We start from the raw sequence: 27,858 nt of genomic DNA on the forward strand, positions 1-27,858 counted from the left end.
CCTCAATTGTAAATATTAGACATCTTTTTTTCTTATGTAATGGCTCCTCCTTATATTAAGTTAAAATGAAGAAGTGGCAGTCCCACTGAATACGATTTTTATAACATGTCATAGAATTTTAAATATATTTAAATAATACTTCTTCATTTCTTTCTTGTCTATGTACAGTTCTTTCCTGCCAAACAAATCATGCGAGTGACCCGGGGCGGTGACCCCCCTGATGGGACAAACAAAAGAAAAGTTGTACCCACTTTTCTTTTCTTCATCAGTTCGTCCCTGGCTTCAGCATTTGAATTCGATTCAGGATTCAACTTTTGGGAAAATATGCTATGCTATGGAAATAACTGGCGGTTGCAACAGAAACATAATGCACATTTGTAATTAGTATAACATTTTATTTTACAGAAATTTGTATTCATTCAGATTAATTCTTCAATCATGGAATTATTTTCGTTTGATCTCTATCATCTATTTTAAGTGCAACTGACATCATGACATCGATTGAAGAAATCCACAGCAAGCAGGAGTTGGAGTTGATTCAAAACACATGACGCACGTTTCGTGCTCAACTCAGCCAGCCCAGCAAGCAAACACAACTTAACGAGTCTCTTCATCTAAAAACAGAGCCTTACCATTCAAGCTCCTGTCGAGAATTCAGTGCTGGACAATGTCTTCCGTCGCAAAATTAAACTTTACGAAGCTTCTTTGCCCATTCGGTACTTGCTAGCTGATTTTTTTTTTTTTACATCCGGGTTGCTAACATCAGTCGCTTGGTGCGTCGCTGTATTGCTCCTTTATTTAATAATTACGTCAACGATGCACTCGAATTTAGCGGCATCGCTGTGACGTCAGACGTCGCATCCAATGGAGAGGAGTTGGCGGATTGATTTCAAAGTATAAGAAATAATACATAGACATGAATAGAAAACATTAGCGACGCTAGCTCGGATAAGTCACGTGCCTACGTAGCGGCCACGTTGGTGGGGGCAACGTTCCTATCAATGTGTATTGAAAATAAATCATAACTTACTCATTTGTCAGCCGGTTTTCATGAGGTATTCACTGTTTTGTCAACGTCAAAGCATGGGCTATTACTGCAGAACATTTGAAGGAGAAAAAAAAGAGCCCAAAACCTTTTTTTTTTTTAAATCTTAGTCTCTTACCGATGAAAGATTACTCCCATTTCGCTTGTCGAAACAGTACAGCATCGTGTGCAACCATATGCAGCACAATGTGCTGGTATCCTTCTTATTTTGGGTTTCGTGCTGTCCACAAACACGGAATGCGCTGACACTATGCCGCCATTAGCTTAGCATCGCCATAGGCACGCTGCTCGTAGGGACAAAGTGTCAGCGCGGGTCGTATTTCCCGCTTGTTCATAGCTATCAAACAGAAGCAGCAATTACCACATGCGAAGTTTGCGAACCCCCCTGTTGACAAATATATTCACCACGTAATAAAATGTCATTTAAAGTTGCCGTGTACACAGCATTTTGTACAGCACAGATACTACAGTGTAGAACGCGAAGATGGAGACCCCATGTGGACAAAAATAATACCTGCACCTCACATGCATATTTGTATCGGTATTATGTGTAACACTATATGTTCACTACTTTGCAGATTTTCGTCTATCGTCGGGGTTCTGGAATGTAAGCCCTGCGATAAATGAGGGACTAGTGTACAGTAGGCCTACCGTCTTTCAACTCACATTTGTAAATTTGTCCACTAGAGCAGTGATTCCCAACCAGTGTGCCGGGGCACGTTAGTGTGCTGTGAGCGCTCTTCAGGTGTGCCGTGGGATATATCTAATTTTACTTAATTGCTCAAAAAATTCTTTATTTCCAAGAAATAATGTATCTTCTATCATCTATTTATGCCAGTGAGGCAAAATGACAGACAGAACAAATAAATGCTCTTCTATTAGATGGCAGGAAGTACACACAGTAATGAATGTATCCACTTTTTATGACATTTTTGTTTGTTGGTGTGCCGTGAGATTTTCCAATTGTAAAATATGTGCCTTGGCTCCATAAAGGTTGGAAATCACTGCACTAGAGGGCCCTACATTTCACTCATTCAAGGCATGCAACAAAATGTCGCACCTTTTTCTGTTTTGCACAACTAGAGTGCCTTGCCTAATGTGATAATAAGCATGTGGCACTATCATGAGATTTTCAAGTACATAGTGTTCGACATCCAAGTCCCAGCCCTCTTTTGTTTTTCTTCCTCACATAACTAATACACCAAATTGTTACCCTCTCTCTTTATGTAATTGCTGCTCCTTAAATTAGCCTAAACTGGCAAAGCGACACAAAACCTGGCACACTTGTTCCTACGACAAAAACATTCCATTGAAATTAAAGTTCTTGATTCAACTTTTATCTTGATCTTTTGTTAACGTGTCTATTTGTTTTTCCACCAGATGATGTTACATTTCCCCCATTCAAAGCATGCAGCAAAATGACAAAATGATAAGCGTGCCACAATTTTGTCGGTGGATTTTTGCCCAGGATTGAACGTACTAAGTACGTAGTGTTCAACACCCAAGGACAAGCCCTATTTTGTTCTCTTGCACCCAAATACCTGCCACCACAAATTAGAATCCTGGTACATTTTGTGCCATTCAGATTTATTCATGTAATCCACGAAAGTTAAATTAAGGCAGCTGGACACTTCTTGGTTGTTGTGGCGTTTTCCGTCGCATGACAACATGACAAGTGGCCGCCGTCTTTGTGGAATTTTCTAAAAACCATGGAATGGGCACTTAAAACCTCCTCCATAGCACATAAATTCAGGAGAAAACAATTTATTGCTCAAGTACATGAGCCATTCTACTCTCCACACTGCTCTTTTCATGAATAATGATTGATTGGTCCCATTTAAGTCAGGTTTTTAGGGCAAATGATGCCATTTGAAACATCGCAGTAATTTTGACTCGACTTGGGGGAACCTCTTTTGGAATTTGGGCCCATATGAGTTTATTGGTGGATTTTTTATTTATTTATTTTTTTTACAAACTTTTCAAGCAATCAGAGAAGGGATTCCCTGAATAGCAGACGAAACGTAGGGGTTGAGGAGATACGGGTATGTTGATAAACAATAATCAAGTTATGCTGTTTTAGTGTAATTTGGAACACCATTTCTCTGGAACACATCTGCTTTTCTAAATTTTTAGGTGCGTAGTACTTGGACTGAAGTGACCATTCCAATCAGACTCTGCAGTTTACCAGACTGTCATTTTTGGGAAATCTTGTCACGTTGCTACTTAAAATTAGTCTACAATAGCAAAGGAACATAAAACCTGACTCATTTGTTCCCAGGTAAAAAAAAATAAAATAAAAATCCCATTGAGAATGACATTTTTGACTTCACATCCATCTTAAACTATAACAATCCTTTATGTAAAGGTTGATTTATTTATTTCTTTTTTACATTTGTCTACCAGATGGAGCTACTTCCCCCCATTCAAAGCATCCCACAAAACGTCCCCCTTTGACTGTTTTCTGCAAGGACGCCTCGCTTACTGAAATGTTAATCGCGTCGCTATTGTCAAGAACGTAGTGTTAAACGCTCAAGTCCCGGCCCTCTTTTGTTCTCTTGAGAACGGCAGCCCCAAAATAGTAACCCTGGGACATTTTGTACCATTCGGTTTTTGTTATGTATCCCGCAAACGTTGAATTGGGGAAACTGGAGTAATCTCGGTTGTTGTTGCGTCTTCATTCTTTAATATTAGACATAGTACATTGTTCAACATCCAAGTCACAGCCCAGGCAATTACTGTAACTGCAACAACAAATAGTAACCCTTCTTTGTATAATCACTTGTTCTTTAAATTTGTCTAAACTGGCGAAGCTACTCAAAACACCAAAACAAACAATTGTTCCCAGCAACAACAAAAAAATGTCCCTTTGAAAATAACTCTTTTCGGCCGCTTGTGTTCTTGTTCGTTCGGTCACAGCACGTGACCGCAGCTGAGGCTAGCAACGTAGATCGACCGGTAAACGGAGAGCGTCACCTTTTGGCTCAGCTCCTTCTTCGGCACGACCGACCGATACGGAGTCCGCATCACTGCAGAGCCTAATGAAGCCAACAAAAGCACATCTGCAAGAAAGCAAAGACATAACACTGAGGCCACCGAACTGGACGCCCTCAACGCCTCGGCCGCGCCTAGAATTTATGTCCATAAAGGTTCCGAACAGAATCGGTGACAAAGGGCAGACTTGCTTGAGTCCAAGCCTCACTGCAAACGAATCTGTCAAACTCAAGACATCGGTCGTACAGGGACTGAACTGGCCGTGATTTAACCCTTCAATAGTAAAACAGCAGCGCGAGAATATACTACTGATATAAATAAAACCCTGAAGAAATTATTTGTGTATACATCGTATTCAGCGTACAGCTTTTATAACGGTGTTGATTTACTGTCCCCTCAAAAAAGTCAACACACGGCAATGAATGTTCAAACCGCGGCAACAAAAGTGAGTACACCCTAAGTGAAAAAGGTCCATACGGGGCCCAATCACCCAGTTTCTCACCACTGTGCAATTCAAAATAGCACCTCGTCAAATAACTCAAATATTTGGCATTAGTTCGTAACACAGTGTACATTTCGAAGAGAGGCGCCCCGTATGGACACCATTGTCCATCTGTAGCGATGCACACATCATTTCAGTAGCAGAGTACCCTTACAGAAAACTAAACGGCTGCCATTTTGCTGCATGCTTTGAATGGGGAAATCATAGTGCTATCTGGTGGACAAATCTCCTTTCCTATGAAAGTGTCCACAGAAAACGTGATAAAATATTTCCAGCATGTCTGCTGGTGGTGGTAATGGCTCACGAGGAGTCACAGGTCACCATTTTCCCCCACACGCCGCTGCACACGAAACAATTTAACCAACAGAATCATAATAATCCACGTGACATACTAAAATTCAAGGTTGCGCGTGATGGAGGTCGCATCATCATTGTTTTTCTGTGCCCCCCGCCCCCTTCAGACCTGATATTTACTGCATGAGTGCTCACTCCATTGAGTGGGGGGGGGGGGGGTCATTTCTATTGATTGCTTTTCCAGGCATCCTATCGTATCTTACTCGTAGTCCCGCTGCCTCAGTTTTGGGAGCTGTACAAAATTTAAAAAAATAAAGCAGTGAAATGGCATCAGGCTAGAAAAATAGGCAGATGTTTTAGTCAAAGTAGATATAATAGTGTGTAAATTTATAGGAAAGTAGTATTTTTAGTATCCTTGCACATCCAACAAGTGGTCTCTTGTATTATTAGGGATTGAGTGTTCAGGATTTTAATAAACCTGCCCTTAGGTTGCACTTATTAGTTACATACTGCCCCCTGCTGGCCAGAGTAATAAACAACCATACACTTTCTACAGATTAATTTTGGTTTTTAATTTTAACTCAATTAAATGGCAACAATAGAATGTTTATGAACAGGGTTAAAAAAAAAAAAAAGATGAGACGACTAAGAGTAAAGCAAACCTTGAAAAACAAACACTCACTATACATTTAAGTATGTACAACACAGTCGATAAATAAACCAATACTGACTAGCAATATGATTGTTTTCTTTGAATTCTCTACGTGTTAGTGCATTGGAAGGAGTGGAAGCGTAAGAATCATCAGGCACTCAAAATCATGAAAAGACGTGTTTTTGGTTGTAAACCTGAGACGAGGACAAGCCATAGTCAAACATCCACCGGTGGCTCTTTAAAGCTTCCATATGCAACTTGTGCATCAACAACCTGTAGCACTGTGCTATATTGAGTTATTATTAGGATACAGGGCTGATTTTCTATCGCTAACCAGCAGCATTTCACATTTCAACACCAAACAAGGGGAAAACTCAATTTGCAAGTTTTGGTGCGTTTCCCCTCCCCCCCTCCTATAAAGTCACCCAATTGTTGGCATTCCCAACATTTGCATACAAAAGCAAAGAAAAAAAAAAAAGAGTAAAGCTGTAAAAATACTTGTCCAGACACATTGAAGCCTTTTCGAAATGTTCTTTTCCTTATGAGAAGTACTTTGTTGCCACACGTGTTCAGACCTGCTGAGTTTAATGTGCTGGGTGGAGCGGGTGTTGGGGTGTTGGGGGGGGGGGGCTGCATAACAGTGTTTTGTTCCTGGTTTTGTTTAGTTTTTTTAGAAAGCAGTGGGCAGCTTGTACCCCCCCCCCCCCCCGACTCTGATCCTGAACGCCCAGCGTGCCTCTTGGCTTCCTGGCCAGCTGAGTCCAAAAAGCTAGGAGACCCCCGGCCCCATCTGCTCCCAAGTGCAACATGGCCAGCGTGGAGCAGCTCCTTTAGTGTCTCTTCATGGACGACACCTTCTTCTTCCTGGCGGCCAGCATCTCGTAAAAAGGATCCCTGCTGATGGCGGCTCTGCGGGCACCATCCAAAAGGTCACAATCAGTCATTCTTGTTCACTATTTAAAAGAGTGATTCTCAAACTGGGATCCACGAAACCTACAGTACGAATCATTACCTAATAGCAGAACTGCTTGAACAGACACAATATCATAGAAAATGTGTGTGCTAAAAATGGTTTCTTTTCTTTGCGTCTTTGTAGATTCTGAGACAACCAAGTCATGGTAATCCACAAAGGTTCAATCGAGGCAACTGGATTCTTCTGGTTTGTTTTGTGTTTTTCTTGCTTTCCAAAAATGTTTTTAAAAAATGACTTAGGCCAGTGATTCTTAAAAGTGTGGTATTTTGTGTGTGTGGGCCTCCCTATAGTGATAAGCAAAAGAATCACTGGATTAAATGTTCAAATTGTGACTAATATTATAGTGATTTACACTTTTGATTTGTTAAATCCAGTATAGTAATCACCGGTTTTATTTAACTTTTTAAGTACAATACATTTGCATTGAATCCTATACAGCTGTTCATTTTCAAAGATTCATTTAGTTACTATTTTTAATACAATAATCTTTTTTCTCGCAAAAAATACGAATTATTAATCACAATATCAGGACATTTGCTTGATAGGCAACTTTGAAACTCCTATAGCATTTAAGTGTACGCATAATAGTTCTATTTAACTGGCTTTAGGATTACGAGGAGCATCGATCAAAAACAAAAATCCTGTGAGGCGAGCACGCACTTGATGCTGTTCATCCATTCGTCCTTTTCCTCGGTGGTGGGGGCAGAGATGCGGTAGAAGGTGTGGTTGCCCTCCACCACGCGGCCGTCGGCCTCCGTCTTGCACGCCTTGATCACCTGATCCTTGTTGTCGGGGATGAAAAGCTCAAAGCAGTTCTGTGGAGGAAGTGGGGTGGGAGATCACAGTCACGGAGGACTACTAACCTTTAAACTTGAGGATTTTATTGGGGTTTTTTTTTTTGTGACAGAGGAATTCACACCAGAACTAAGAACTTTGAGGAACTGTCACCACTCAGAACTAGGAATCTTAACCCAAAACTAGGAACTTTTTAAGGGACTAGGGACTTTTGTATCACAGTAACTTCACCTGAGAACTACTAACTTTTTTGGGTGTTTTGGAGCTTTTTCACCACAGGAACTTTACCCTGCAACTAAGAACTTTTGGATAAACCTCAAGTGTTTAGGGGTATCCACCCCGCAGGAACTTTACCCCGGTACTAAAATTAATGCAGAAGGTTACGTGTACCAGACCAGGAAGTAGAAGTCGTACCTGCTTCTGCCAGTCTAAAATCATTAGTCAGTACAGTAGAGTGAAAAAAGGGGCGCTGGTGTGTCTGTGCAGTGAGAAAACGAGTCAGAAGAGGGCGATGTGCTTACAGGCTTCTTGTCTTCCACCTCTCTGATGCTCAGGTTCTCCAGCGGGATGATCCCTCGCGGCTCCTTGTCCTGAACACAAAGACACAAGGGCGATGAGGGACACGGCTTCGGATACGTGCCGAGGTCAAGTGGTACTCACCGTCGTGTACTCAAAGTAGTAGAGGCAGTTGTCAGTTAAGATGAACCATCTCCTCTTCCAAGTCTTTACGCGGCCTCCTGCGCAGCAAATGGAAGCCATCAGAGACACTCAGCAGGAAAAAGGAGGTTGGGAATAAAAAACTAAATCAAAGACGAAGCGCCGACACTAGCAACACGCAGGCGGACAGACGTGAGCAGACAGACAGATGGAAGGTCCCGACGACTCCCCGACGCGGCGCGCCTCGCCCCACCGTGCACTTCGCACCGCCACCACAAGTCAAGCAGCCGACAGATGAAGACCTGCTTTTAGGAGCTCACTGAAAACTTGCTGCTGGCCCCATCTGAGCCACAAAAACACACCAAACGCACTTCATAAAGACTCCATGTGGGGACGCTACCACATTTGAATACAAATAGCGGATTTCGGCGCATAGTGGCCAGGTGTCTTTGTTTATTGAACTACAGATCGGGGGAGGCAACTATTCGAGGGGAGGAGTCCTTTTTTTAAAAACGATATTAAACAATGTTAACAGCATATTTCAACTGAAATCAAGTGAGACTGTACTGTTGAAACAAACATAACTTTTTTTTATTTCCCGATTGGAAAAGAGTTGCATCTATTAGAGGGGAGGTGTGTATTTGGGGGAGGCTTTTTTTTCTTTTTTTTTAAGAATGCTATTAAACAATGTTGGTACCAGTACAGTATATTACAATTGATGTTAATTCCAAAGAAAATTTATAACAATCATAACCAGAATAATACAAAAAAATGTAATGGGAAAGAGCAGCGGAGGTGTCTATTTAGGGGAGACTTTTTTTCTTTTTTAATAATACTATTACAAATTTATATGCAAATGTATATTACAATTGATATTAGGGGAAACTTTTTTTTCCCCCCAGAATGGAAAAGACAGTCATTTATTAGAGAGGAGGCTTTTATTTTTGGAATGATAATAATGTTAGTGGAACATTACAATTGATATCAGGCAAAACTGGAGTTTGAAACAAACAATTTTTTATTTTTTTTTTTTTAAATCCTGACAGGAAAATATTGCATCTATTAGAGGAGAGGCTTTATTTTTAGAACAGTATTTTACAATGGAACCCGAATATTATCACTGATATCAAGAGAAACTGGAGTGAAAAACAAGCACGACCGGAATATGAGATTTTATTTCCTGATAGGAAAATCGAGGTGACACTGAGGGTAAGCATTTGTTTGGTGAACGCCTTTATTTTCAGAATTGTATCAAAAAACTGTCACTACAATATTACAACAGATATCAAGTGAAAATTGAGTTTAAAACTAGCATACCTGGAAAATAAGTTAGTTTTTTCCCCTCCACCGTCTATTAAGGGGCAGGTGTTTATTTGCCTAAAGGCCCCTAATGGGCCATTTTGTGCTATTAAACATTTTCCTTCCATTGAATGTCCGAGTATCAACAAAACTTTTGAACCTTTTAATCATCAGGTGTTTCTTTACAAGGCCTCACCCCTTTCACGCCCGGCGGGAGCTTGGATTAACTCGGCCTTCACTGATCCCCCCACGTGACCTCTCACCTCAGACCCCCTACCCTTACCCCCGCGTTGTCAGCCTCGTTTGCTTCGCGGGGGAAACCTGATCCGCGTAGGCAGATGGCAGCCTCCCCGTTCGCCGCGAGGACGCCGCCAACGAGGGTCGGGAGCCTGCAGTTACATTCTGCTACTCTGAAGCCACTAATTTCCTGTTGGGGGCTTTGTTAACCAGAAAGTCAGTCAAGTCTAGACGACGCGATCCCACCACCGTGTTAGTTGACATACGTGATAGGAAAGCGAGGGTTCCTCACACTGAGACACACGCGTTTCATTATCATATGCAGGCGTTCAGGCTGTATATGATAATCCATCATAGCTCCGTATGCCACGGCATCACGACAGGTCAAACATCAAGAGTATCAACTACGGCAGGGGTGGGCAAAGTACGGCTGGCCGGCCACATACGACCTGTTCCGTTCTTTAATCAGTGTCCTTTAATAACATTTGCATTTGTTGTATTCACTTAACTGTTTTTGCCCAACAATATGTTGGGGGTCAAAATGGCCAGGCTTAAAAGTTAAAAACTGACTCAAGGGACTAAAATGGGGGCAGAAATAAAGTTTTTCTCATATTTTGGGGATTTTCCAATATTCCCATTTTCCAATGTTATTGAAAAATAAAGAGAGCTTTTTTTAAATGATTAAAAATTAAAAATACAGAGGTTCACACTGACCCATGAACCTTTTTGGGGTACCAAAGAAACAAAAATAAGGAGGGTTAAAGCTTAATGACAAATAAATGGATACTATTGCTTAAAAATAAAAAAATAATGATAAAATGTTAATGTAAATGTGAAATACAAAAACGTTTTTGAAACTGTCCATTAAAAAAAAAAAAAAAAATAATAATAATAATTGGCCCCTAAGCTCCAACATTTGCCTACCCCTGAACTACGCACACACCGTCGTCTTGGCAACAAAGGAGCAGGACGGCATCGACCAACAGAGAGCTGAGTGTGGCTTGGGGACCCTCAGATTGGCTCAATTTAGACACATTTTTTTTTGGGGGGGGAGGGGGGTTCCGCGCCACTCAGACAAAGAAGAGACAATGTCCTCCGGTGCAAGAATCGCTGGGCAGAGGTCCCGGCACATTGTTGCTAACGGAGGGGAGGGCGGCTGGATGCTTGAGCGCACGGACGCGACGCTGGGCGGGCAGAGGTTAAGAGTTCTGATATGATGTCTGCGACATCGATTTTGTGTTCAGTCGGGTGTCTTGTTCATTACAGTGGAACCTCAACGATTTAACGCTCGTCAAATTTGAAGATTTGAAGAAAATATAGCTTTAATGGAAGAATTCTGGACATGTAGCTATCATAAGATGTGCTTCTGTTAACCCAGTTTTAACCTTCCGTTTCCAGTTTTATTTGCTAGGTTTCTACTTGTTTTTTTTTTTAAAGTTAGGTCAGCTTGACGGAATGTCAAGCTCAAGTCGATAATGTGGTTTTTGTGAATAAACGACCTTAATTTGTGGTGATTGAGATTGTAAACTGCCAGGTTCGCGTCTTCTGCTAGCCAGGAAAAGGTCAGGTCTTAAACGTGAGGCCTTTATGATTAGAATGATATTAAACAATATGGTAATGGTATATTACAACTGATAATGTCAAACTGGAGTTTCTAACAAACATAACCAGAACATAGATTTTTTTTCCCTTTCAGAAAAATTGAGGGGTGTAATAGATGGGAGGCCTTTATTTTTAGAATAGACTGCTGGGTTAGCTTCTTGCGCTAACTGCTGGTCACTCGTTAAATGTTAAAAGTGTTTGTTTTTTTTAAAAAACAATTTACATTTCATTTCAAGGTTCATTTTACACTCAAAATGACAATGTTAAAATGTTCATCGACATTTATTACCCCTCCTTGTTCATCATCATCGTTTTGTACCGTTAGCATACTAATATCACAGTGCTTAACTTCTGCTTACGATTGCATGACATATGTCAAGGTTTTATGATGGTGACACTTTGGAACAAATGACGCCACATATAATTGGATTGTATACAACATTAGAGATTCCACTGTAAAATTAAAAAAAATGGTATCCAATTGGAATGCATATATTGAAACCCTGGTAAACATTCTGCTGCCAGCACCGCTCTCTCCACTCAAGTCGCACACACCCATCGGATCCATTGAATAGCAGAGAGAAGAGCCACATGGTTGAAAAGCTGCAGTATTCCCTTTCCATACACACACACACACACACACACACACACACAGAGCCAACCAGTGTGTCTTTATGTGGCTACTGTATTGGAAGGGGCAAAAGGAATAATGCAGCTTCTGGGCGAGACAAAACCCACATGAAAAGATAATGACCATCAGAAGACCTCAGCGGGAGAGGTCCTGAAGCGAGAGGAGCCCACGAGGGTGGCAGCCAACCACCCACAGAGATAAATGGGGGGGGGGGGGAAAAAAAAAAAAAGATGAGAGGACACAAAAATAAAAACCACCAACGCGATGAGCCGCGTGACTGAACAGACAAACATCTGAAGTTGAAATGCGCTGATGGAAGAGAAACAAAAATAACCACAGACACGGAAAAACCCAGCTGGACGTCGGAGGAGAACAAAAAGCAATAATGGCGCACCACCAAAAGCACCAAAGAGCTGAGAGAGATGGAGCATGGTTTTTTTTTTTTTTTTGATTTTGTTTTGTTTCGTTTCGTTTGTACATACCTCCTGAGGTAGGAAAGACAACGGCCAAAATCATGGGAACAAACAAACAAACGAAGAGGAAATAGGAAACAAAACAAACAAAAAAATCATCAAATGAAATAAATGAGAAGGAATTATTGCACCACAGTCTTGTTGATATTTGGCTTTCATGCACTGCTTTACGGTGTCGCACTTCAGTCCACCACACGTCGGAGCTGCGCGCACTGAAAAGCATTACACAAAACAATGCCTTGGCTTGGCTCCGTATCAGCATTCATTTGATCCTCCACCTTGATTTTCAATTGTTTGAAAGATCGGTAGCGGAAGACTCTCCATGTCGGACGGTTGTCCGGATTCACGGTGATTAACACGATTGACTTTTCAAAAAAAAAATAAATACAAAAATCAGAGTGAATCAGTCCAAGAAGGAGGAAATAGAGGAGGGTCGTGTTGAGGAATCCACCACTGTGCTTTTCAGCCACCGTCCGATGACCTGCGGAACACTTGGAACGCCATAAGGCGGCCGACAAGTGGCCATCGCAAACACAAAACCCTAAAGGAGGCCTGAAGTTTGTTCACATTTTCAAACTGTTCCCAGGTGTCTTCGTAACATGTCTGTGGCACGCTTTTGTCAAAATAACCCAAGGATAAGAATTTCAGACGGAGTTTTATAGCATATTTCTTGCCATGGTGAAATTGGCTCATTTTAGGGGGATCAGTTTTATGCAGCTGGAACACACACTGCCGCGTCAATGGCGAGTCAATTATTATCATTATTTTATCATGTTTTAAATGATTTCAATTATTAATTATTATACTTTGCACACACACACACACACACACACACACACAGTGGATATAAAACATCCTAAACCAAGTTTTTGCAGTATAAAAAAAAATAGCATTTTGCAGTATAAAAATTTGTTCCCATACTTTTTCCACAATTGTCAACTCAATTAAAAAAAATAAATAATCTTTGAGAGGGACAGTTAAAAAAAAAATAAATAAAATAAAATAAAAAAAAAAGATAATGTAGTTGCTCAAGTGTGCACACCCTCCTATAACTGTGGATGTGGCTGTGTCCAAATGAACCCATCAATTCAAATTCATGTTACATGGGAGTCTGCACCCGACTGCCACCATTGCAAGTGCCTTTTATTAACCCAATAATGTTCTAGTAGGCTTTTCCTGACATGTTTCCTGTTCTATGGTTACCATCACACATTTTCCTTCTTATATTTTCACAAAGCAGCTAAAAATCATTTTGTCTACGCAGGCATTCCAGTAACACTTGATTGTTTTTTTTGTTTTGTTTTTTAGCAGTTTTGATTCTAATTCGTTTATTTGATGAGTGTTTTTTTTTGTTGTTGTTGTATTTTTTCCATTCTGTTTGTCGTTTGACTAAAGCATGTCACACACGTTTTACTAAGGCACCTGGGAACTGTTTTGAATGGTGAAAAAAAAAAAAGCACACAGTCTCCTTGTATATTCACATTTATACACACTAAACGCACATGATTGCTTTCCTTTCCCGTGTCTATGTCAATGTATGCGTACGTCTTCAAACATTTATAAGCCTCCACGTATGGTCGTCTGATCTTAGGGCCACATTCATAATTCATGTCTTCATTGTCTGCATCAAGTGTACACACACACACACTCAAAGGTTGCTGACCTCATTTTTAACGGACGTAAACCTTTGACAAATGTGATACTTGTCTGACCATATAGCATACTGGATAATGATAGTGTTTTCAGTGAGTACGAGTATCAAATAATCGTCACTCACCAAGTTTTAGCAGCCAGCCTTCCCTGTCTGGGTTGAAGAAGGTGTGCGTGAGGTCGTTGCCGTCGTCCTCTGGGATCTTAAAAGGCTCATTCTTGATGCTCTCGTACAGATTCTGCGCCACAGAAAGACGCGGTTAACACAGAGCAACTTGGAATCGGAGAGAGGTGGGCCTCGAACCCAAACTTGCCCTGAGCAGGTCTTCGGGTAGGTCTCCTCCCTCGTTGATCCCCCGGTTCATGGAGATGAAGCGCTCCACGGTGGGCTTGTCCTTCACGTTGGGGTTGTGAAGGCTGGTGTTGAGCATGATGATGGCGAACGACAGGATGTAACAGGTGTCTGGAATACAGGTGTCACAGTCAGACCTTAAGTGGTGTTCCACTTTGATCACACTGAGACGGCTTGTCAAAGGTTCCGTTAACTACCCACACGCAGGGTTGCATGGTGTACCGGTACGTAAAAAAAGTACAGTGATACCTAGCCATCAAAAATGAAACTAACTATTTTTAGTACTGGTATTTCCGCACAGTTCGGCAAAAAATAGGCTACGTGTGCTGGCTTCGAGATGTTTATTAGCAACTCCTCTCAAATATGTGCAGTATTTGTATCTGGAAAGAAGGAAAGCTGGACAAGTGCGCTGCGGTAGAATGTAGGGTGAAGAATAACAGTACGACAAGTGCGGAGGGACAGCACCTGAGGCAGCTATGGAAGACAGTGTTCGGTATCCCCCAAAAAAACTGTCGTTTCATTATCCGTATCAAGGTACTTTATGCGGGTAGTCCGAATGTTGGTATTGCGACATTGCTACACACAGTCTGAATATTAGCTTAGTACAGCCATACAAAGAGCTGTATGAGCAAGGACATCAGCCAATTATGCTTTGTGTGCGCGTGCTTTTGAAAGCTGAAGCACGCGGCTGACGAAGCAGCACTTTAGCTGTCGTGCACGGCTCTTAAGCAGCAGCCATGCATTATTGCACATCCATCTGCATTCACGATAGAGCCGCTCATCTACGTGCATTATTCCCAAAAGGCAGCCGACGCCTAAACTAAAAGAAGACCTCGGCAGACTTTGTGTCTGCTGAAGAAAGTAAGTAGCTCAGCACGCCAATAACGGCAAATATGAAAAAGTCAATCAGCTGAACTGAAAAGGTTCTTAGCTGGCACCTGTGGATTGGAAAACGCCGGGGTTGCATTGGCAGTAGCGCTGAGCGAAGGATTCCATCATGCGGTCGATCTTCTGGGCTTCTCCCGGTAGCCGGAAGCTCCACAGGAACTGTCTGTGAGGACAAATGTCACAGTCAGGATGCGCTGATGAAAAGCACTTGGCGGGTGGTGAGCATTGGGTGAAGCTGTTTACAAAATCTCTTCAAAGTTCCCATAATGATAATAATATGAGGTTGACCAGTTCATTATTTGGAACCATTGAATGTGATTTAGATGATGAAAATAAGTTGGGCTTTTTATAACAACAACTGTTCCTCTGATGTTTTATGAGGGCCGTAGGTTCCTCTCTCTTTCAGATGTGACGTAGCTATGATCTTCTTACCTTAAGGCCTGAACCAGGTTGAGGTCTGTGAATTCATGAAGCTCAACAAAAGCGTGGAGGACCTGTATGTTGAATTCATCTCTAGAAGACACAAATACAAATTCATTGGAGAAGATATGAGATAAAGACCACAAGATCATAGTTCAAGAGAAAAAAAAAAAAAAAAAAAAAGATCCAGGGTAATGACTGTTGAGGGCTTTCAAGCTGGACTGAAGACGTGGCGGTCATAAAGAGACTGTGCTCCTGTCAGGTGGAGTGACGGAGGCTCGCCCCTTCCGCTAATTCATTTATCACCTCATCTGGGTGATGACATCATCCCGCGACCCGTACGTCATTCGGAGTCAACGATCTGCCCCGTGAGCTCACATCGCATCGTTCCCAGCGGACCAGAGACCGATCGGATCGTCTAGAAGCGAGCAGAGAGAAAATCGCCGTTCCCAGACCCCACCCTTAATGCGCGACTGTCTGACCCGTAATCCCCCGCATACCAAAACGGCGCTCGGCGTCATTTCCGAGGACTGGCTTCCATGAGCGCTAGATTGTGGAGTCCGACCTTGAATTTCCCTTAAATGATGCGAACAGTGTCTCGAGTGCGTTACTTAAGAGTGACTAAGACAATTGAAAGCAGATGGAGATGAGTGAGGAGGAGACATTGTCTAAATATGGGACCAATAAAGCGAGTTTGGGAAAGGATGAGCGTGCCCCCGCACCACGAGCAAAGTGACCAATATGGAAACTATGCACTTTTGTACATGAAAGTATGTGTGTGTGTGGGGGGGGGTCCTTACCTTTCCCCAAGGTAATCCCCAATGGCGGTTTTGTTCAGGCCCTCCCCCTTACAGAGGAACTGAGCGATGTCATCGCTGGTGTTCTTCAGCAGGTCGTTCTCGATGAGGAACTGAATTCCCTGGAAAATTGATGAAAGATGTGGGGGGTTTAAAAAAATAAAAAATAGACATTTATATAAAAAAAAAAAAAAAAAAAAAAAAAAAAAAAAGCCTCTGCGGGATCACGGAAATCACTCTTCTACCTTTTTGGGGTCCATGTTGAATTTCTTACGGCCCATGGCCACCTGTTTGTTCCTTTGCATGGTTTTCCTGGAAGGGCAGATAGTGAACTGCTGTTAATTGTGAAGATGAAAGATAAAATGTAGGATTAAGAAGCTTGACCTAATTATGTCCATCTATCCATATTCTATTGCACTCCTCCTCACGAGGGTGGCGGGTGACTTGAAGACTATCCCAGCAGACGCTGGGCTAGAGGATGGGTACTCCTTCCAGTGCATGTAGATGTAAGATTATTTTTTTTGTCCAATCGGATTTCAGCCTGTATGTGTTGCCATGTCAATCTAATTTGCCCAATGCCTTCAGAATCAGTCGTGCTGTCCAATGTGACTTAAAGGATACTCGCAATCCGACTGTTTCTTCAACCAATCACATTTCGTCCTCACAGGGCCAGAACGCCGGCCATCGATGGCGTCAGCATTTTTCCCGGCCCCGCCTGTGTGGAGTTTGCTTGTTCTCCCCGTGCCTGCGTGGGCGAGTGTGAATAATGCAGTGGCCCAAGCAGACAATGTATGTGCCCTGCGATTGGCTGACAACCAGTTCAGGGTGTACCCCGCCTCCTGCCCAAAGATACCTGGGATAGGCTGCAGCACGCCCGCAACCTTAGTGAGGAGAAGCGGCTCAGAAAATGGATGGATGGATGGATTTTAGGGGGTGAATGCGAGCCTGACAGATAACGAACAAGTTTAATGTCAAACTAAATATAAAACAAAAAGAATGACGTGTATTGAAAATAAATTACACAACTTTGCCTTTGGATTATGTGTCATCTTAATGCAAACATCCTTTTGCCCAATTAATTTCTTGTCATCTTCAATCTACTTCTATGATTCGTTCAAGCAAAGCGATGAGTCATCTTATCCAACGTGACTCATAAATCGCATTACAAAATGATATTTCCCGCCAACAAGTCCTCTCGACCCTCAAAGCCGTGACTAATCCCGTTTATGGGAAGAAGTCCTTTCTCTGGTCAAAGTGTGTTTTCTTGGGTCCGCCGTTGCCACGGTGACATCCCCCAGCCTTCTTCGCAACCTGCTGCCGGGATTCCTTTGGCTTTCGTCTGCTCCTCACATAAAACCACGGCAGACAACAGATAAACTCGACCATGTCGTGTCGCCGTGATAAGACGCCGCAATCGTATCAAGGAGATGCAACTCTTAATGGGTTTAGGAGGAAAGCCAAAGCGTGCCATGATTTATCTGCCGTTGATGGATCTCTCGGGCCAAAGTAGTCGAACCTCAGCGCTCCCTTTTTCCCTTGGGATGGTGCATTGTCTGCTTGGGCCACTGCATTATTCAAAGAGGGCCTCCCATCATGCGGGGTGTGAGGGGGTGCGCCCGATAAAACATTTAAAGTGCCTTAAAAGCACAGTCAATGTGGGAGGAGTCTTTAGTGTGACGGGATAGCCAGCGACTATCAATAATTGAAAGTTTCATATGCTAAGTAAATAGAAGGCAAACAAGTCCATTTGGACAACAGACAAGGAAATGTTCGCCGTCGGTTGGCATGGGGGGTAGTTGGGAATGATTATTCCCTTTTTCAGTGATCGTACATAAAGGGATTTCTGATTGCGGAAGGCAGTGGGAAGGAGCACAGAGCTGCGCTATTTATCCACTTTTCCAAGTTTGTGTTTAAAAAAAAAACACACTGCTGCCTCACCTCTCCTCAGTGGAACCCAGGTTCTCGATCTCGTTAGTGACCTCTGCTATCTCATCCTTCAGCCGCTGTGGAAAAACGAAAGCAGCATTTACTTATTTGCGTAAAATTTTTGAAGTCCCTATTATAGACCAAGAACAAGAATTTGGGGGCAGCCTTATTTCAAATTGAATTAGTCTTGAGAGGATTCTGGCTTAACCCCATTACAAGCGGTGCCGCAAAGCTTAAAAGTGGATTAAAGTTTGCGTGGCATTCAGTGACTCGCTTGGCCTTCGAGGCAGCTTTCGTCACTGCAGTCAAGCACAGGGTGAGCGTTGACGTCAGCTGGGTGAAAATCGGCGACAACCCATATAATCACGTCGTCGCTGTCCGATGACACCCGTGCACGTCACATTGGTGTTTTTGTCAGTTTGTTTACCGCCATCAATATATGTTACACCCTTAAGGGACCTTTAGTTGGTCTACCCGTCTGATGTCTGCTTCTTAGTGCGCCACTGGTTCCTTTTTTTCTTCTGGACATTCTTCATGGTTGTATTGGATTAGGCAAAAGTTTGTTCCGTTTCTCTGACTGATTTTCCATCTTCTCAGCTCACAGATTTCGCTATGCCAGTCCCAAGCCTAGGACCGCTTCGAAGGCGGGGTTGGTCACGGGGCTAGCGAGCCCACACCACCATTAAAAAAAAATTAAAATCGTCATGCTATGGAAACCACAAGAAAAAAACTAATTTATCTCCATAAAAAAAAAAAAACATGTCTTCCTGAGGACGGAACAACTCAAGGTATAAGGTAAGAGAGAGCTCTCTGGTTTTCATGTTGGTTACAGCTTTAACTGTAAATGTAGCCCTCAAAAGGCAAAACCCGAAAATGTTTAATAGTTTTGCTTGCATAAAAAATGGGTGAGTTCCATCAAAAAAAAACCTGCTGTCTTCTGAGTTGTGTATCAGATTCAGATGTAAACACCTGGAAATAAAATGTTGATCAGTTGTCCCATATTCATCTTTTGACGTCAAACTGAAAAAGAATTGGCCACGCGCTCCCAATATTTTTTGGAGAACTGGACCTCCATCTACTCAAACCTTAACATTCATTACGTGAGATGGTTCTCTTGGTTTATTAAAACAAAGTAATGGCGATCTGCTTATTGTCACAACCATCGCACGTCTCCAAAACAAATTATGGTTTTGAAGGAAAGCTCTGGTGGCAAATGACACCACTTGTTCTAAACCGCGTTTCATTGGTTGCTCGGAACACTGCAGCGGAACAATGCAAATCATTGTGGTGAAAAGTCAAAATCATTATTATACGGGTGTATATTAAAGTCCTGTATTGAGTTACAAAGTCATAAGTTACCAGCCAGATAAAGTGCCTCGATTCAAATTCATTTCTCATGCGCGGCCATTTAACTACAGGCCGCAGCACAAAGGCAACATGTGTCGTCAAGAGCTGCGCAATCCCGACGCATTCCTCAGATGCCTGCCTCCGCAAACAATGGCCGGGCGCACACAGGAGGCCTTGACCCGCAGGGGCGGCGGAGAAGGGCGTGGGAGTCGACAAGGGGCGGAGAGCGGTCAGCGCGCGTAGAGAGGAGGGTGACGGGGGCGTGTTTTCGGCCGGCGATGCCGCTCGAGCCTCGTTAAAGTGTGGGTGTCGGCATGCGGCGTTTGTCTGCGAGGACGGTCGGACGTCGATTCTCCCGCGGGGACATCTGGACGTAGGACATAACAACCTGTCACCCCTCTGTGTCAATTGCCTTTACCGCGATGGAGTGAGCATATTTTATCCAAATGCTTCACATTAGACATTTAAAACCACACTTGGAATCACTCAGCATAGAGAGACCACTTTAAATAAGAGATCTTCGTTTGAATGGCTCAACCACGAGCGCGAATGTTTTGCTAGGGAAATGAGATCTGGGTAGGAAATACCCGACATTCCACTTGGGTTGAAATGTGCGGCGGGGGGAATTTGTAGAAGAAGTGGGGGAAACACTAAGGCGTGGTGAATGAGTGAAAGCAAATATTTTGACATTGTTTTGCAGGTCCAAATTTAAACCCTCACCCACAGAGGCAACAGTTTATGACAAGTCTGTGTGGTTTTTTTTGTTTATTAAAGAGCATCAGTCAAAATAGTAGTTGTGGTAGTAGTTCCTCAGCAAGTAACATAAAAGACACAAACAATATACCAATAATGCTGATTTTATATGCATAAGCAGTGTTGATTGTCGATATTGTATAGTCGTTGCATGCGATACCGCTGCCTATTTTTGTTGCTTTTGTTCTCATTCACATCTGTAGTATTAGATACTAATGACTTTGAGTGCATGACAATAGCTTTGGCACAGCTATTATATCGGAACATATAAGGTCGAGCACCATTTGTTCAGGTGGTAACAAAAAGAATAAGCCAACAAAAAGGCGCGACATGAACCTAGCTCTCTTGAGGTACACTAAGGTCTAAGTTTTGTGAGCCTTTTCACGGCATATTTTGGGTCCAATTCCAAATTGTACAACTTGGGTAGCCTTAAGACTTTTGAAGTTCCACTGTACTTCTTTAACTGGACTGTACCTGAATGTCCTCCATCAGCTCCAGTTTGCGCCGGCGGATGTTCTCCAGTTCCTGCTGCTCCTCCGGAGTAAGGTCGTCCGGCACTAGGAAAAAAACGGGAGAGATTAGCGCAAGAGGAACCAAAAATAAAATTGCTTTGTCCTTTTTCAATCGCCTAACTAACCGTCTCTCTAGAGGCAAATCCCTGAGGGAGAGGCACAGAAATAGCACAGAAGACTCCATCATTGACCTTCACATCGCAAAGTCATAAATAACATTTATAACACAGTATAAATTTAATCCCTTTTATGGTAACATAGTGTAAAAATCATAATCCAAGTATTTCTGAACGGATTGTGTAGTCCCAAGGCAAAGCTAAATTGATTTAAAAAAACAAAAACAACAAAGATATAATGCAATTTTGAAAACAGTTATTGTACATATCTCCATCCATCCATTTTCTCTGCCACTTATGCTCACGCGGGTCGCGGGCGTGCTGGAGCCTATCCCAGCTATCTTCGGCCGAGAGGCGGGGTACACCCCGAACTGGAACATATAAACAAACAACCATTCACATTCACACCAATTTAGAGTCGCCAATTAACCTAGCATGCATGTTTTTTGAGATGTGGGAGGACACCGGAGTACCCGGAGAAAACCCGCACAGGCACGAGGAGAACGTGCAAACTCCACACAGAGGGGGCCGGGATTTGAACCCGGATCCGCCAAACTGTGAGGAAGATGTGCTCACCAGTCGTCCACCGTGCCGCCCTGTACATATCTCAATACTCAAAATTAAAACTCAGCACTCTATGGTACAAAATAGTGCAAACCAACAAATAACATTGCCTGCATTGGAAGTACAGTTTTAATATACTATATGTTAATATACTTCTGCTCTTATAGGCTACGCCTGGTTGACGTATGCTGTAACATACCGAGACATTTCCTAATTTCCAAGCAGCTATAAATTCCACTATACCGCAATTGAAGATTCTAAATTGCCAAAAAGTTGACTGGTGATTGACGGCCATCCGCCTATAGCAGCATCACAAGCGAGCCAGCTTCATCGCGCATAATACTGAGTATCCATGGAAACCACTCTCAAGGTCCAGAGCGTAGCAGGACAAAAAGAGGCCTCATCCAGGTCGCTACCAAGCGTGTGTCATTTCCCAGAACGCAGGCGGCACCGCGGGCAGGAAACCATCCACCTAAATTAAATGCTGAGATCTGCTCGTTTCCCTTCTTGTCTGAGAGTCAGCCAGCGTCTGGCCTGGCCTGGCCCGATGAAAAGAGGCAGTCTTCAGAAAGAGAGAGAGGGAGGAAGGCAAGATGGGCAAGTGATGAAGGTGGAACCAATGCACAACACCGTGACACAACGTGACGTGAAATGTTCTCATCCAGAAAGAGAAGACACCCATGTGTACTTTCTCTTCCCAAAAGCATTTCTTGATTGTTATCCGAGTGCAAACAGAGTTATTGTGATACTTTTGGACGGCATCCGTTATGTAAAGGCACAGGAGTACAGTTTCGGACAGCGGAGATCCAGCATGGTTGAAGCAGTTGCTAGCGAGGGCCGGGAGGTGACATCAAGGGGGAAATAATTATAGATCGCTCTCCCGCAGCGCCAGTCCGCTAATGCCCATGCTGATTGCCACGCTGGCCTAAAAGGCAGACGTCTCATTTCCACCCTGATCGCAGGAGGACTTTCCTTGGAAAATAAGGAAATTAGGATTCCGAGCGCTTGCAGGATCACTCAGTTATGCTGCCTGCAGACGTGACCTAATTTAGGGAGCGCCTCTCAGCACACGAGGGACAACAAAAAAAAAAAAAACTAAAGATCATCACCTTAGACAGTGCTAGCAATTTAGCATGTGAACTCTGGTACCATGATACACAACAATGTAATAACACGTGCATCATTAACATTGGAACCTAAGTTTACCTGAAAATGGATACATTTGCAAACCGACAAGAGAGTGTTTGGTATGACTCAAACATCTAAAACTGGATCATCTGCTGGTTTACATACGCTCTCTGTTTTATATGGTGGCATTTTTACAAGCTGAGAGCATCTAAAATGCATTTGTTAAAAGCATCAAAACTTCTTTCGTTGGGTGGATGCAAAGACAGAAATGCAACAAGAAGAGAAACAAACTTCAATTCAGATGAAACTTCGGGGAGAAAAAAAAAAAAAAAAAAAAAAAAGTGTGTCTCAGTCCAGATGTGAATTGTGGTTCGGTTTGCTTTTCACAAGCCTAGACACTATCAGAGTACTCGCACCTGAGTTGGATTGAACTAATCCAGGACTGTCAAGTGTTCACTTTGTATCACACGAAAGTGCAGAGTCATGCTTTGTTTTTTTTTTCAGTCCTTGCACAGGTGACATGACCTTAACCTTTCTATTTCAAGCAACAGCATCCATCTGGGCTTAATTGCCTACTCCGCATCTTCTCAAACATCTCTCAACATTACTCGTTTATGTACAGCATGTCATATGTTATGGCAATACGTTTTGGTCCCACATAAATAAAAGTTTAGGGAAACGGTTTAGTTATCAGGCTCTTCACCCAAGGCGCCGATCGATCGACCCCAAGCCTAAGCCAATAAGAGCGAAGGCTGTAACAAGAAGCAGTTTACTTCATGATGAGCTGTAATGCATTCAGGACAAGTCACAAGCACACGGACAATCAATCACTTGAGTTAGGACGGCCACTAACACACGTACGTCTGCATACATTATTGTCCATTAGGCTTCCCCATATGCGTGCTGTTCCCCCAGCAACAAAAGGTGATGTAAGATTCATAAGGAGACGGAATCTCATTACGGAAAGTCCCACTGGGAATGCTGCGAGACCACACACCTTCAGACCCAAAACCAAACAGCCTGGAACAAAGACCAGCGAGGTTTCAAAAGGAATAACGGTCAGTAAAACGGGCACCATCCCAAATAAACTTGCTCACCGCTGACCTCCCGACTCTTAATTGCCGCACACATGGACACTATACGAGCTGGAGCCAGCGGACCACCGGTTATGAATCATAAATCCCCAAAGCATCCGACCTGGACTGTAGGAGTAGACGTCCTAAGAATAGGGAACGTTGTGTTGTCGTGACGCGTGGGATAGAAAATGAGTCGGTGGAATGATCCCAGGGTGAGTGAAAGTAGGATCAGGAGAATTCCTCAACAAGGTACAAGTTGAAGGGACAAATGTTCAGTGCCGGTGTCATGAAACCATCAAAAACGTCCTTTATGTCCTATCGAACTACGTGATGAAGCCGTGGTCTTTAAGGCTTTTCCCCTGCAGGATGAACTTCTGCGCTTTTACAGGCCGGACATGTGATCCTGGCCAGTTAAATGTCTCTACACCACACCTCACCCCACCCACTCTGGCAAGCAGCACATAACCCAGTCAGTAACGCCAGAGCTCAAACATCTCAGATGTCAGTGGACCTTACCACAAGCTCAGAAGAGACAAGAAGTCAATGCGGGACTGCTTTGGCCGATCCTGGTTGCCAGAGAAGTCCTACATGACAGATCGAGCAAAAACAAGAACAAACAGCTGACCTCACCTGAATGACAAACACTCCAAGCGGTCAAGTTTTTGCTCTCCTCTTAGACCGAGACTTCCTTGATGCCACAGGAGGGAAAAAAAAAAAAAAAAAAGACGATTTTGTCACTTCCTGTGGTTTTCAGCGAGCAAGGCGTCCATCCTTGTGAAGCAACGATAGATGCGATTGAGTGTTTTGCAGCTATAAAGCGGAGTGAGCAGCTCTCTGCCGGCTTTCAGAGCAAGACATGTGGGAAGCCGCCTCCCTCCTCCCCCGTCTCCATGCCTGCCTCCAGTTTGCCTTCACTTGCTTTAAACGTGGAGGCTCCACCCTGTGGCCATTCCTTCACTCTGCCGCCTCCTCTTCTTCTTTCCCCTCATACAAACACACTATAGGGAGAGCGAGGGGGGGAAGTAATGCAAAACACACACATCACAGATTATTTTCGCTCGTTATTAGTAAAAAAAACATCTTGAAAAAATGAATGTATTTCCGTGACGACGTCAAACGTCGAGCCGTCAACGTGACGTAATCCTGACATTTTATTTTTCCTGACTATGAGGCCACACTTGTTATTGAGTTCAGTGAGGCATAGCAGTATAACATACATTGTCTTGAAACATGAATCTTAGTTCCATGATAATGTCAAGTGCCTGTGTCTGAGACAGCCTGCCACTTTCTTACACATTCAGATATGTATGACACTTAGGGGTGCGCAGAGTTTTTCTTCCCAAGTTCAGCGAAGGATCATATATTGCACCATCTTAATAACTACTCAAACAAATCTGTGGCAGCTTCAAAAACGCAACGTGGAATGTGATGTAACGTCCGAGCCAGCCTGACTTTTATGTATTCAAATCTTTGGGGTCCAAAGTTGTTCTTCCCAAGTTCTACAAGGCATCACAGCAAGCAGCATATCAAGCACAGTCTTGAAAAATGATTGTAATTTCCATGACAACTTCAAACATCTGACTTTTAAGTATATTTTTGTCAATTCCAGATCAAACGCATCTCTGCCAGGCCAGAATGAAACCAATCTATAGTGCTACAACAGGCGAATTATGATATGATAACAAAAAAAAACAAAAAACAGTTTGATGGAACTTGTGAGTATGCAGTCCTCTCCGGAGAAGCCATGAGCTCCAACTAACACGAGCAGACATGACTCAGCTCTTCACGCCGGGACGCTCTTTCTCCTGACAAGTCATGCGACTAGTCATACTCCGATTAACGCCTAACGGCTTAACAATGCACGTTTGTGCTGGGGACAATTATTGGTCTACCGGGATAGGGCGCACTGCACAAGATCATGGCTTGTTGCGTTCGCTGTGTGTGTGTGCGCGTGTTAATGGGGTGTGCTTGCGACCTCATGTCTGCGCAGAGTTCAATGAGTGAAGCACTCTGCTGTGCCTCATATAACGAAACGTCAATCCTAAATCCATGCAGTGAGTAGAGACAAAGCTATTATGGTCTTACATTATAACACTGTTCGGCATTGTTTTCAACACAGCAAAGCTTTCCCATTTTTGTGCATTATTAAAACATTAGGTACTGACATAATGCATGGAATCAAAAGGGGTTTCAATAAGAAATACCCCCCAAGACAGAGCATCAACATCCTTGATTAGTTTGGATTTCACTGCCATTAGACTTTTTTTTTTAGTCACCATGACAACAGGCGTCATAAAAACGACAACGAGGTTTGCGGTCAATGTAGCAGTCAACAGAGTTGACAGTCTGGATTTGATGCGAATTCTTCGAAGCCGAGGGGGTGTTTCACACCCATGTAAAAATACAGCGCAGCCTCCAAAGGTGGTACAATCTGAAGCTCAAACGTAATCATTTGGGGGGGAGACTCTCTCATTCACACTCCAGGAAACCCTCTCTCACATGCTGCCGAATTTTGTTTTCGCTCACGTGCACGACTGAAACACTCTCACACAACCTAAAACCTTTCACATATCACACTGAAATACGCTCATATATATATATATATATTTCACTATATGTTTTATTTCATTAGTGTGTAAGAGAGCGAGTCCGTAGTGTATCAGAGCAATTCAGTAGTGTATGTGAGCAAACAAAAACAAAACAAACAAAATTAAAATCAGTGAGTGTCCTTGAGAGGGTTTCAGTAGTGTGTGAGAGCATTCCAGTAATTGTGTGTGAGAGCTCTCATATGCAAGAGCATTTTGGCAGGGAGTGTGAGAGCTTTTCAGTAGTATGTGTGAAAACATTCAGTAGTATGAGAGCTTTGTAGCAGTGTGAGCAAAAAGCGTTTCAGTCCTGACCCTGAGAGTGTTTAAGTAGTAGTGTGCGAAAACGTTTCAGTAGGGCGTTAACAGCCTTTCAGTAGTGTGAGTGGATTTTAATAGTGCGTGTGTTTGCGTGTGCGCGCATGACAGCGTTTCAGTAGTGTCTATGAGAGGAACTCCTGAAACATGCCCCTGAAGGCCCCTCACTTAAGGTTTGGCCTGTACGGTTGAAGGTTTTATGACGCCAACACTTTTGATGACTAATACCAATTATATTATAATATGAATTCCCAATCTACTAAGATGTTTTGAAACTGGAACAACTTGCAAATCAACCAGGGACACAGAATACATTGCGTTCCACTTTGAAACGATTTACGGTGGCCTCATTTTAGCAGGAGACTTTTCACCTTCTCCGGCCACCATTATGAGCTGAAATCTTAACAAGGGGGCTCGATTTACGTTCAAAGATTGTTAGCATAGCTGGGGCCGCTGTGAAGGAATGCCGTCGGGAATGTATAGAGAGGCCGCTACAGCTTCGGCGTCAAAGCAAACACGCCGACAAAAACACAAACGTCCCGCTGCTGCACTCGCAGAATCAAAACGGCTGTAATCCATCGACGTGGAAGCTAAAAAAAGAATGCTTCGGTCTTTCAATAATCTAGTTGTTTTTACACGCCGAAGCGGACGCGTCTCAGGCCGCTTTGGGAGCGGACGTGCCATTCGGACCCACAATGCCCCTTTGTCCTCTTGACGGTCGCTAGCCTTGATTTTTATCGCAGCCGCCTAATTATTAACATCCTCTCACAACACATCCAGACAAGCATGCGATTCTCTCTAGTGTAGTGGTGGGAAGTTACAAAGCACAAATAAAGTACATTTGTGTACATTTGTACTTGAGTATTTATTTTTATTTATTTTTCTGTTGACTTTTACTCGCTTTGTTTGACAACAGATAACTGTACTTTCTATTACACATAAAACTATATGTTTAAAAAAACAATCTGTTTAAACCTTTAGGTGGCTGTAATAATCCCACCAGGTCATCGTGGGACTTTTCCAGGCCGCGACAACGAGGCACTCTAAAGTGGCCATGCCAGCGCAGCGCTCAAGTCTCTTTGTACATATGTATTTTTATTTCAGTACAGTATTGCTACTTTTTATCACCAAAGTATCTGTACTTCTCCTTAAGTACAGAGTGTGAGTACTTTTGCCACCTTTGCTGTAGTGACACAGCGTTTGCGGGGTCTTCATTCAGTATTTGCCTGCTTTAGCTCACCAAATAGGGAGTAGTAGCACAGAAGTATGCGGCTT

General features: G+C 43.0%; 1 protein-coding gene across 4 annotated transcripts in view; it reads right to left on the reverse strand.

Moving 5' to 3' along the window:
• Positions 1 to 381: 381 nt before the first annotated feature.
• LOC133466460 (cytohesin-1) overlaps positions 382 to 27,858 on the reverse strand; it is a 41,195-nt gene continuing 13,718 nt past the window's right edge. For 2 of the 4 annotated variants that reach the window (XM_061750190.1, XM_061750189.1), the window contains exons 2-12: positions 20,759 to 20,841; positions 16,504 to 16,570; positions 16,262 to 16,380; positions 15,474 to 15,554; positions 15,092 to 15,204; positions 14,116 to 14,264; positions 13,928 to 14,040; positions 7,913 to 7,991; positions 7,774 to 7,842; positions 7,118 to 7,272; positions 382 to 6,393 (exon numbers count right to left, since the gene is read on the reverse strand). In XM_061750190.1, coding sequence (XP_061606174.1) covers positions 6,315 to 6,393; positions 7,118 to 7,272; positions 7,774 to 7,842; positions 7,913 to 7,991; positions 13,928 to 14,040; positions 14,116 to 14,264; positions 15,092 to 15,204; positions 15,474 to 15,554; positions 16,262 to 16,380; positions 16,504 to 16,563 — 1,017 coding nt within the window. In that variant the 5' untranslated portion in view covers positions 16,564 to 16,570; positions 20,759 to 20,841 and the 3' untranslated portion in view covers positions 382 to 6,314. Of the gene's footprint in view, positions 6,394 to 7,117; positions 7,273 to 7,773; positions 7,843 to 7,912; positions 7,992 to 13,927; positions 14,041 to 14,115; positions 14,265 to 15,091; positions 15,205 to 15,473; positions 15,555 to 16,261; positions 16,381 to 16,503; positions 16,571 to 18,196; positions 18,262 to 20,758; positions 20,842 to 24,310; positions 24,444 to 27,858 lie in introns of those variants that run through there. The other 2 variants (XM_061750188.1, XM_061750187.1) reach the window with 2 other exon arrangements.

The sequence above is a fragment of the Phyllopteryx taeniolatus genome, chromosome 16 (genome assembly GCF_024500385.1).
Source record: "Phyllopteryx taeniolatus isolate TA_2022b chromosome 16, UOR_Ptae_1.2, whole genome shotgun sequence".
NCBI lineage: Eukaryota > Metazoa > Chordata > Actinopteri > Syngnathiformes > Syngnathidae > Phyllopteryx > Phyllopteryx taeniolatus.